The sequence below is a fragment of the Takifugu rubripes genome, chromosome 2 (assembly GCF_901000725.2).
Source record: "Takifugu rubripes chromosome 2, fTakRub1.2, whole genome shotgun sequence".
Classification (NCBI taxonomy): domain Eukaryota; kingdom Metazoa; phylum Chordata; class Actinopteri; order Tetraodontiformes; family Tetraodontidae; genus Takifugu; species Takifugu rubripes.
In genome coordinates this window covers 140,737-153,152 of record NC_042286.1, presented here as the reverse complement: position 1 = coordinate 153,152, position 12,416 = coordinate 140,737, and the positions used below count along the sequence as shown (strand labels likewise).

Here is a 12,416-nt window from a genome sequence, read left to right as displayed (position 1 = left end):
GGAGAACCTGTATGTTCCCACAGTCAGCACATCTGGTGATGGTCCAGTTGTTGGGATGGCCTGGTTAGCTTTCTCTCTGATAGCTAGAACTTTATCAGTGAAGAAGCTCATGAAGTCTTCACCACTAAGGGAAGAAGGGATACACAGATCTAAAACACTGTGACTCTTAGTTAATTTGGCCACAGTGCTAAAAAGAAACCTGGGGTTGCTCTTATTTTTCCCAATTAAAGAAGAAAAATAAGTTGTTCTAGCCTTATGGAGGGCCTTTTTATAAACTAATAGACAGTCTTTCCAGGCTACATGATAGCTGTCTATTTTACAAGAATGCCACTTCCTTTCCAGTCTTCGCACTTTCTGCTTGAGGGTCCTGATATGTGAATTATACCAGGGGGCACACCTCCTCTGAGTTACTATTTTCTTTTTCAGGGGGGCAACAGAATCAAGCGTGATTCTCAGTGAGGTTGCTGCACCTTCCGCAATAGAGTCAACCTCAGCAGGGCTAAGATTATAATGATTTACCCCTGGGGAAACACACAGTGGTCCTGGGATTAGCACAGGGATCACTTCCTTAAACCTTAAGCTACAGCATTATCTGAAAGACATCTACTATAGTAAGACTTTGTTCTGAGGATAGAAGAATCCTAGACGACAGTTCGGCAAACAGGATGTCCTTTGGAATATGACCATCATCCATCCGGCAGACATGGCCCAGCCAACGTAGACGTCTTTGCCTCAGTAGGGAGTACATGCTTGGAAGCTGTCCTCTCTCTAAGATTGCCGTGTGGTTGACCATGTCTTTCCAGGTGACTCCCAGTATACGCGTAAGGCACCGAAGGTAAAAACTGTTTAGCCTCCATTCTTGGTGGGAATATAGGGTCCAGGTTTCGCTACCATAGAGGAGTGTTCTAATGACACAGGCTCTGTACACCTGCACCTTTGTATGTGTAGTGAGCTTTGCATTGTCCCATACCCTCTCTGTCAGCTTCCTGAAAGTTGAGGCAGCTTTTCCAATGCGTCTACTGAGCTCAACATCAAGGGACAGATTGTCAGTGATGGTGGACCTGAGGTAGGTGAAGGTGTTTATGGCTTCCAATGTGTAGTTGTTGATAGTGATGGACGGAGGATTTTCAGTGCCCTGTCCCATCGTCTTGGTTTTGTTCAGGCTGATGACCAGGCTAAAGTCCTGGCAGGCGTGGGAGAAATGGTCCATGAGGGTTTGCAGGTGCTCTTGGGAGTGTGCTACCACTGCTGCATCGTCGGCAAACAGCATGTCCCTGATGACGAGCGGCCTGACCTTTGTTTTGGCTTTCAGACGGGCAAGGGTGAAAAGGTTGCCATCTGTCCTTGAGTGAAGGTAGACTCCCTCAGTAGCTGTACCGAAAGCTTGGCGCAGAAGCAGGGAAAAGAATGTCTCGAAAGGGTGGGCGCCAGCACGCATCCCTGCTTGACACCGCAGCAGATTTTGAAGGGGTCCGAAGTGGATCCATCAAACTGGATGGTGCCATGCATGTCGGTGTGAAATTACTGTAGGATGCGGAGAAGTTGAGGGGGGAAGCCTATCCGTTCGAGCAGCTGGAAGAGACCGGTCCTACTCACAAGGTCGAAGGCTTTTGTAAGGTCAATAAAGGCCATGTAGAGTGGCTTTCTCTGCTCTCTGCACTTCTCCTGCATCTGTCTCAAAGAGAAGATCACATCGGTGGTGGACCTTCCTACTCTGAACCCAGCCTGTGATTCTGGGTAGATCTTCTCAGCGAGGACCTGGAGTCTATTCAGCACAACTCTGGCAAAGAGTTTGCCGGTAGTGCTGAGAAGAGAGATGCCTCGGTAGTTGTTACAGTCGCTCCTGTCTCCCTTGTTCTTATACAGGGTAATGATGGTGGAGTCCCTCATGTCATGTGGGACAGCGCCTTCACGCCAGCACTGGCAGAGGAGCTTGTGCAGTTTGTCGAGAACAGCAGGCTTACCACACTTGAGGACTTCAGTTGTGATGCCATCGCTGCCTGGTGCTTTACCACAGGTTAGGCTGTCTATAGCTTTGCTTAGCTCCTCCGTTGTTGGTTCCATGTCAAGCTCTTGCATTACAGGTTGTCGCTCAACATAGCAGAGGGCTGCATCCGGGACAGTATTGTCGCTGGCATAGAGCACGGAGTAATGTTCTACCCAGCGGTCGAGTTGTTTAGAGCGGTCTGTGATGGTTTCACCTAAGGCAGATTTTAATGGGGCAATTTTGTGATGTGTTGATCCAAGCGCCTTTTTAATGCCGTCGTGCATGCCTTTGGCGTTACCAGAGTCAGCAGCTGATTGGATGTTGCTGCAAAGCTGTAGTCAGTAGCTGTTGGCGCAGCGTCGTGAGGTTTGCTGGAGTATCTTCCTTGATGATCTGAGGGCATGCAGGGTCTTATCGTTTGGCGTGCATTTGTAGTTGGTGAGGGCAATACGTTTTTGTTCCAGGATCGGAGTCAATACCGATGCATTGGCTTCGAACCAGTCATTGGACCTTCGCAGCTTTTTGCCAAAGACCGTCAGGGCTGATCTGTGGATGGTGTCCCGTAAGACGTCCCAGTACTGCTGGGCAGAGCAGCACTGGGGTAGAAGGGGGTAGAATTCCTCAAGGGCACTGAGGAATTTTCAGATTCAGATTCAGATCCTTTATTGTCCCACACGGGGAAATTTACAGTGCAACAACAGCAGCAAGAGCACGCAGAGAAAAATAAGATAAAATCAAATAGAACAGGATTTGGAATATACAAAGAGGATGTGTATTTACAATAATCCAGATAAATGGATACTCGGCCTCTGTATACCTGTACATAGTACAGAGGGTGAATACAATATACATATCAGAATATATAATATTCAGATTGTGTTAGCAGGCGTTATGTTTATTGTGCAGTCTGACAGCCGCCGGCAGGAAAGGCAGCAGCTTTGGTTGGGTCAGCTGCTGTCCACGCGGGGGGGTCCTTTTGGTCTGGCTCTGTGGAAATTTTTAACCTGCAGTTTGATTTTACAGCAGACTAAAGAGTGATCTGTGTCGCAGTCTGCACTGTGAAAGCTGCGTGTTTGGAGGACATTTTGGAGGTCAGAGCGCCGTGTTATGATCAGATCCAACTGGTGCCAGTGGCCAGAACATGGATGCCTCCAGGAGACTTTGTGATGGGGTTTAGACTGAAAATATGAGTTGGTGATGCACAGGTTGTGATATGAGCACAGCTCAAGGAAACGCTGCCCGTTTTCATTCATTCTGCCAATGCCATGGAAACCTAATAGAATATAGAATATAAATATAAAACTATAGAAATGTAAATAAATGAACTGAATGAATGAATGAACTGAATGAATGGATGTCCCAGTATTATGTTATTGCAGTGTTGTTCCAGTCCTTCTGTTGGCCCTCCTCCCCCCCAGTGAGGAGTTGAACAGTCTGATGGTTCGGGGGATGAATGAGTTCCCCAGTCTGTTTGCCTCTGGCTGATCAGGCTTCTCTGGCTGTGGATGACAGTGTGCAGAGGGTGGCGGACATTGTCCATGATGCTCCGCAGCTTGTCTATAGTTCTCCTCTCTGCCACTGTCACCAGAGGTTTCAGCTTCATCCCAACCACCGAGCTGGCCCGCCTGATCAGCTTCTCCAGCCTGGAGAGGTCTGCTTTTGTCACACCCCCCCCCCAGCACACCACAGCGTAGGCCAGGACGCTGGCGACCACAGACTGGTAGAACATCCAGAGGAGTTTCCTGCAGATGTTGAAGGATCTGAGTTTCCTCAGGAAGTACATCCTGCTCTGGGTCTTCTTGTACAGCTGCCTCGTGTTGCTTGTCCAGTCCAGCCTGTTGTCCAGCCACAGCCCAAGATATTTGTAGGTCTGCACGCCCTCCACCTCCTCCGTTCCTATCTGAACTGGTCTAGGTCTCGGTCGGTCCCTCCCAAAGTCAATGACCAGTTCTTTAGTTTTGGAGGTGTTGAGCTGCAGGCCGTTGTTGTGGCACCAGGCAACAAAGTCCCTCACCAGGCACCGGTACTCCTCCTCTTCGTCGTCTCTGATACATCCAACGATGGCTGTGTCATCTGCGAACTTCTGAATGTGACACATTTCAGAGTTGTAACAGAAGTCCGAGGTGTACAGAGTGAAGAGGATGGGGGACAGCACAGTCCCCTGTGGAGCACCGATGCTGCTGACCACAGTGTCAGACGTGATGTCCTTCATCCTGACGAACTGCGGCCTGTCGGTGAGGTAGCTGGAGATCCAAGCAACCAGGCAGGGGTCCACTCGCATCTGTAGAAGCTTGTCCTGTAGGACAAGGGGCTGGATCGTGTTGAAGGCACTCGAGAAATCCAAAAAGAGGATTCTCGCTGTGCCACTCCCCTTGTCCAGATGCGAGTGGACTCGGTGCAGCAGGTAGATGATGGCGTCCTCTACACCGACCTTGTCCCGGTAGGCGAACTGTAAGGAGTCCTCAGCGTGCTGCACCTGGGGCCTGAGGAGGTTGAGGAAGAGCCGCTCCAGAGTCTTCATCAGATGTGAGGTGAGTGCCACCGGCCGGAAGTCGTTCAGCTTACTTGGCCTGTTCTTCTTGGGGACAGGAATGATGCAGGACGTCTTCCATAAGGTGGGCACTTTCCCCAGCTCCAGGCTGAGGTTGAAGACCCGTTGTAGCGGCTCCCCAAGTTCAGCAGCACAGGTCTTGAGGAGCCGGGGGCAGACTCTATCCGGTCCAGCTGCTTTTCGGGGCCGGAGCTTCCTCAGTTCTCCCCTCACCTGGTCAGCCGTGAAGCAGGGAGGATGTGGGGATGGTAAGAGCAGGGGGATGCAGGGAGGATGTGGGGATGGTGAGAGCAGGGGGATGGGGGTGGTAGAGGGTGGAAGGGTGGGAGGAGGGAGGTCAGTAGAGGAAGGGGAGGTGGAGGAGGGAGGAGGGGAGGCGGGGTTGGGGGAAGTTGTGGTGGGTGGCGGGTTGGTGGGAGGGGGGGTAGATGGGGGCTCGGCTGCTGGGGAGGGGGGGGGGGAGGAGGGGAGCTGGGCTGCTGAGGTGGGGGGCAGAGGATTGGAGTGGAGTGGGCTGACTGAACCTGTTGAAGAATTGGTTCAGGTCGTTTGCCCTCTCCACTCCTCCCCCTTCTGTGCTGGTCTTGGCTTTGTGACCAGTGATGGTCCTGACACCTTCCCAGACGTCCCGCATGTTGTTATCAGCCAGCTTCTTCTCCACCTTCTTCCTGTAGGTGTTCTTTGCCTCCTTCAGGCAGCGTTTCACCTCCCTCTGCGCTTCTTTCATCTCCTCCCTGTCTTTATTTCTGAAGGCCTTTTTCTTCTTATTGAGGACATCCTTGACTTCCTGTGTTACCCATGGCTTATTGTTAGGATAACACTGTACAGTCTTGGTGGGGACAACCACATCTACACAGAAATTGAGGTAGTCTGTGAGACGGTCGGTCATCCCATCTATGTCCTCTTCATGTTCCCCCAGCAGTACATCCCAGTCCATGATGTTGAAGCAGTCCTTCAGAGCCTCCTCTGCTGCAGGAGTCCATCTCCTCATGGAGCGTGTGGAGGCTGCCTGCCTTTGGACCAGTGGGGTGTACTGGGGCTGCACGTACACCAGGTTGTGGTCTGACTTGCCCAGTGGGGGGAGAGCGATGACTCTGTATGCCTCCTTGACGTTGGTGTACAGTAGGTCGATCGTCCTGTTGTTTCTTGTGGGGCAGTCAATAACCTGGTGGAGAGCAGCCAGTGTGGAGTCCAGGGTCAAATGATTGAAGTCTCCAGAGATGATCAGGAGGGCCTCAGGGTGCTTGGTCTGCAGCCGTGCAGCGACGCTGTGGATCTTCTCACACGCAGTTGCTCCGTTGGCCGTGGGGGCAATGTACACACACAGGGCGATCACGTGACTGAACTCCCTGGGCAGGTAATATGGCCGCATGCTGACGGCTAACAGTTCCAGATTTGGGCAACACAAAACCGCCTTCACAGAGACATGGCCAGGGTTACACCAACGGTTGTTAGATTAGTCCCCCTCCTTTGCTCTTCCCGCATGCCTTTGTGTCCCTGTCCGCTCTCACCGCGGTGAATCCTCGCAGGTCCACGTTAGCGTCGGGTATGGTAGCGGTTAGCCACGTCTCTGTGAGAATAAACAAGCTGCACTCACGGTAAATCTGCTGGTTTCCCAGGGCTGCCAGCTCGTCTATCTTATTCGTTAAAGAGTTGACGTTGCCCATAATCACGGAGGGGAGCAATGGTTTGTGCCTCCGCCGGTTTTCTGTTCGCCGCGCCTGTACTTTAGCCCCGGCTTTGCAGCCTCTGTAGCGCCACTGCAGCTCAGCTGGGACCCGGTGTCTCCGTCCGTGTTTATTTTTTACGAGTTCCAGTAACTCCTCTCTGGAGTAAGTGAGAGGTCTGGTTCTTCTTTGTGCGGTCGACGTATCCATGGGATGCATAAAAAGTAACTTCTTGACGAAGTGAAATACTAAAAACAAGCTAAAATGAGTAAAAACACACACAGTGCTGTAGAGCGCGAGGAGTGGCTGCCGTCTGCTACAGCTCCATCTCCTCTCCTCTCCTCTCCTACCTGATCAAGATTTAAGATTGAAGATGTACTTTATTCATCCCCGTAGGGAAATTGAATTGTAGTAGCAGCCTAAACATGGATTAATATAACTGAAGTGTAGGAAATTGTATTTACAAAGTATAGAAATAGAATAAAAATCATTTATGCACTTTATGCCTGAACAAGGTGTTTGTTATGGACAATCTGAGACGAGCACAGAAGTCCAATAACAAAACACCACTCAGGTTCAGATCAGGAGGGCCGTTCTTCCCAATCACACCTCTCCAGGTCACACTGTCGCATCTGGGCAAGGGAAACTTGGCACCAATGTTGTTTCTCGTCATTAGGGGGTCATGGGCTACGCTTTGTCTGGTCCCTCACCTAGCACCTGTTTGCCATGGGTGGCCCTACCAGGGGCATAAAGCCCCAGACAACGGAGCTCCTAGGATCATTAGGACAGGCAAACCCCTCCACCACGATAAGGTGGAAGCCCAGGAGGGGGGAACTACCTCCAATAATTAAAACATTTTTGTTTTTCAGATCCAAAAATAATATCTAAATTAAATCTCTCAGTATCCAGCCTTGACATATCTCTCTCATTACATTGTCAAAATGGGTCTGAGGAATTCTGAAAACAGTGAGTACTGCACTAATGACATTCCTGACAGTTATTCATGCTATGTGGAACTTCCCACTGGTGAATAAATTCAGGGATGAGATAAGTGAAAACCTTTCTGACTGGTTCCAACAGGCTATTTTGGCTTCCCTTTCACTGTGTATACTTGGTAGGTAAATATTACTGATATGGATGCAAAAACATCAAATTTTTCTTACTATGCTCTGCATGGCTAAAAGACTAGCCTTATGAACTGGAAATCAAGAAAAAAGATAAACCAAATTACCTTCGAGAGAATGGCATGCCCATGGCTCCCTGATGGCTTTGTTGGGTGGGGTACTATGGCTGCAGTCACAGGATGACCTGGGTTCATCCATTTTGGGTGCAGGCGGTGGGGGGTGGCTAGGGTGGGCCGTTGTGGTTGGATATGGCTGGTTTTGTGTGTGTGTGTGTGTGTGGGGGGGGAGGGGATTCTTGGCCTTCCTTAGTTTAACTGCCCTTCTGCATGCTGTATGGGCAGTCTGGCCTTGCTTGGCCAGGGGTCATGCTTACCCTGGGCCAGGGACTCTGTCTGCATTGGGGAGGGGGCAGGGGCCCACCGACTTTGGTCCTTAGGAGTGAGTTGGGGCCTTTCCTATGGCTCTTTACTGCCAGTGGTGCAGTGCTGCCTCGCCACGATCACTGGTGGGGGAAGGTTAGGTCAGAGAGAGTGTGTTTCTGTGAATGTGTGTGCATATGTGTATGTGTATATGGGAATGGGCATGTCTGTGAGAATGTATGTTGGTGTGTGTATGACAATGTGTGAAGGGCGTTGCATGAGTGAATGAATACTTGCGCGTATGTGTATGTATCTGAACATGTGTGTGAGGGTTTGTATGGGAAGCCATGTGTGCTTCTAGGTCATGACAGGATCCACTCAGGGGTGTGGGACTCAGTGGTTCAGGATCCTTGCATCGGCACTTAGGGGTGGTGCACTCCTCCTTCCCCCTTGGAGTGGGGTCTTTCTGACTCTGGATGATGTTGGGGATTTGGGCTGCCTCTACTTTTGACCCCCCTCCCGGCTAGTAGTTAGGAGCTGGGTTGCAACGTGGGTTAGTTGAAATCTGGTTTTGGACCTCGGTGCATTGGAGAGCCTCCTGGCTTCTCTTCAAGGCCTCATGAGTCCTGCATAGAAACCTTTGCACAGGGAGGACTGAAATCTCCTTTGCCTGTGCTGAAAGCAGCAGAGGTTGGTAGCCCAGAGCGGCCTGGAATGGTGACACTCCAGTAGCCTATCAGGTGAGGTAATTGTGGGTGTACTCTACCTAAGAAAGCCAAGAGTTCCAGGACAACAGGTTGACGGCAGTGACACAGTGGAGACCTCATTAAAAAAAACTGTTATCCTCTCTGCCTGCCAATTTGATTGTGGATTGTACCCCAAGGACTGGGTGACAGAGGCCTTGGAAAAGCCCTCCAAACTTGTGACGTAAACTGAAGATTCTGTCATATCAGAAGGTCAGAAGGAATGCCATGCACCTGGCCGATCAGAAGCTACAGAGAGGAGGGGAGTTTGGGCAGAGCACTAGGCAGACATGCCACAGTTTTTCACCTTTTTCTCAGAGAAAATCAGGATGATATTGATGTTCATCATGTCATGAAGGACGTTTACCAATAACTGGAACACAGCAGGGGCTTGGTGATAATGATGGACATATAAACCCTGCTGCCAGTAATCCTCCAATGTATTTCTTCATCACCTCCCACTCAGGTCGGGATAACTTGTACAGCTGACTGGATGGCAGGGTAGCAGGTCGATGTCGCAGTTTTAGGGTCAATGAGGTGGTATAGGGGGTTCTGTTTCAACAGAGGTTCTGTTTCACGGCCAGTACACTCACAGTAGTTTTTAGAACCACACAAAACCAGACCTCAAACCTCACCAGGGGCACGGGAAGGGTGAAGGATAGACTGGTTCATCACTGCTTGTAGGTCCTATTCATCTTCATATTCTTGACCAATTTATCCCTTTTGAGGTCACAGGGAGGGTGCACATATGGGCGAAGGCAGGGTACACCTCTACATAAGTCACCAGTTCATCACTATGTTGGCATTTGTGGGTTGAGTACCTTACTCATGGGTACCTCAACAGTGCTCTGAAGGTGTTTTGGCAACTTCCCTACTACAGAACACTTTCCGGTTCTCAGGCCCAAACTCCAACAGACTGAGCTACCAAGCCCACTCAGCTTTGTAGCTTATTATTATTATTATTATTATTATTATTATTATTATTGCTGTTGTTGTTCTTGTTGTTGACATTATTATTACTTGAAAGGACTGAATGAATTAATCTAATTTGTGCTGTATGTCCTATTGTATATGTTTTTACTCAATAGGACAGGAACGTACATTTTACCACACACATCTCCTATCTTGAGATCTACAATGAGATGGGATTTGATCTTCTGGAATCCAGGAATGAGGCTTATCGATTGGATGACCTACAGTCAGTATTGTGATTGTATAACTTTTAATTTCAAGACTTATATATGCATAGATATCTTGTTCGTAGCAGATTAAGTTAAAAGCTTTGAATTGGGTGTTCATGGATTGGGCATTGCACACATGGTCAGTGGGATTGAAACCTGGGGATTTTGGAGGTAAAGTCAGTGCCTTCAGCTCACTCTGCTTCAGATTCTGAAAGTGGTTGCAGCCATGAAGGCACCAATTTGAAAGATTTGTAAACTTCAGGCAAGGACTTGACAGAGCCAGCTCGATGGTAGATTTGTTTATTAAAAAACACCAGGACAAAATGGTAGCAAAAATACATTTTTAGACTAAAGTTCCATACAATACGTCACAAACATTCAAGCAAAAATCCATTACGCCGTTGATGGTTCTCAATTTTTTTACCTGACCGAGGGGAGTGGTTTTCCATTTTAGGTTAAAATCATGGGTAAGGTGGACCAATGAAAGATAGGTGAAGGAGAAAGAATCAGCCTGTTGTGATCAAGCACATTATAACACATTTCTTTCCGCAGCTGATCTTGATATTTTTTTTCAGATTCCACTGTGGCACTACTGTACCACGATTCAGTGTTTGTGAATTTACATGAATGTTATTGTTGTAAATTTCTTCTGGTGGTAGCCGAGACGTGCTGATGAGGAAGGAATCTTTGCAGACACCGACTTGATTATCATAGATGTTTATTGGTATCTATCGGACACTGCAGTTTGCCCGAGGGAGGTTTCGTGGTCCCGTTGGTGAAGAACTCCGAAGTGCTTACATGATAGCTCCTTCTTATACAGTCAAGTAAACACATTCTTCTCTGATGACCTCATGATACACAATATAGCAAACCCAATGGCATAGAGTTCAGTTAGTACCAAAAATGGGAGTAGTAGAAAGGCTTCATGATATACATCCTCATATGGAGAACAACCAGGAGCCTACGGGCTCCAGCATCACCAGCATTACTCATGGCTTTATTAAGATAAAATATTTATTAAGATATTCTATTTCCCTACGGGGATGTATAAAGTAAATCTTGAATAAAATATAACAGTACACAAAGTTTTGAAAAGGTGAGGTCCATGAAGTGCAGGTTGTTTCTCTGATTGAAGGACATGTGACATCAAGAAAGGAAAGTGAGAAAATGTAGAAAATAAATACAAGGTACAAGTCACGAAAAGACGCTATCGAACCTCGTTTACCAAGATGAAACAATCAAACGCTGGTGAACTGAAGGCAGCAGCTTATTGAGTCTGTTGATTGGAAACCAGCTGCAGGTGTATTGGTCAGCAATGGGGCATAAAAGTGTATCCACCATACCGAGAGAGAGAGACAGAGACAGAGCGAGACAGAGAGTAAGACAGAGACTTTTAACACCACTTTTATTTACAATCATACATAGAATAAAACATATATTAAATAATCACTCAATCTTTGTTACAAAAGGTAGTTTGAGAGTTTTAACTGTCCCTGCTCCGACACCCAACACAGGAGATCTTCATGACCCCATAGTTGCTGGAACACTTCCAGGTTCATGGTGGCCCTGTAGAAGCCGAACTCCAGCATCGGTCTGGCTCTAATGTTCTTCTTCCACATGGCCACCACGTCACACGTGTCCCGTCCTGTATCTTGTCCCTGCATGTTAGGTAAATTGCCAGTTTAGCCTTCCCCAGTAAGGAATTGAGAACCTGACACCTGGTGCGCTCCGTTTTTCTATATACAATGCCACCAATAAAAGCCGGAGCAGAGAAAATGACATTAAATCAATTAAAATTCTCTGTTAAAACACTAAACACCCCTGTGAGTCTGCTGCACTCTGTAAAAACATGGAAAACCGTATCAGACAGACCACAGAATGGACACACATTGGAGATGCTGCGGTTTAAAACAGAGATAAAAGCGGTGGTGGAAATGGCACCATGCAGGATCCTCTAATTAAGATGTCTGTACCAACCTCTTTGATGAGAGGTTGGTACAGAGTTCTCCAATGTGGACTCCGTCCCACTAGTCTGTCCGTCCACACAGAGGCAGCTCTGTTGAGCAGCCCTAGTCCATTAATTGTCTTTATAATGTTCAAATAAAGATTTTGTTTGCCTGCTCAATGTAGGCCCAATTTGCTCCTGTGGCAGACGTTCAAGAGAGGTCCACTGAACTTTTCAGACCCAGGGCTCATCTGAAGGTCAGGGAAGGCGTCTGTGAGGTCGGACTCGGTTGCTCCTCTCTATTCCAGAGCTCCAGGCTTCTCTCCATCAGCTTCAGAGAGAGTAGTCCCAGCACAGTACTCAGGGTCGGGGCGTCAGCCTGCTGGCTTCAATACTGTCACCCTAACCCTGGATATTTAAAAAGAGCACAGGATTTAAAACACTCACTAAAATGTTGGCAACCCACTTAACTTTAAACATTTAAGATCACTTCAAAACAGAGCAGCATCCAATCCCAAGTTGCTCACATACCTGAGTAAGCAGCTGATTAAACGACATCTCCCCTGAACAAGATGATCAACAGTAAACGATGTTGAGTTAAAACTCTTGAAAAAGAGGATCCCCATCCCAGTACTTAGGGCTGTGCCGTGAATTATAAACACCCTCCCCTCCCCTAATCAACTTCATTAAAATCATCACTATGACTCTCCTGTAAAAACATGACATTAATCTTCTTTAACGTCATTGTTTCAAACACTAAAACTCTTTTTCTCCTTTCTGCCTCCATTTATATTAAAACTCTTAATTTTAAAATTGCTCATTCAAAGTGAGAGATAAGTAAAGAGGTAAGCCAGTGGGA

General features: G+C 48.0%; 1 protein-coding gene across 2 annotated transcripts in view; it reads left to right on the top strand.

Moving 5' to 3' along the window:
- kif6 (kinesin family member 6) overlaps nt 1-12,416 on the top strand; it is a 94,776-nt gene that overhangs the window by 34,853 nt on the left and 47,507 nt on the right. For both annotated transcript variants that reach the window (XM_029832899.1, XM_029832900.1), the window contains one exon: nt 9,520-9,629. In XM_029832899.1, coding sequence (XP_029688759.1) covers nt 9,520-9,629 — 110 coding nt within the window. The remainder of the gene's footprint in view (nt 1-9,519; nt 9,630-12,416) is intronic.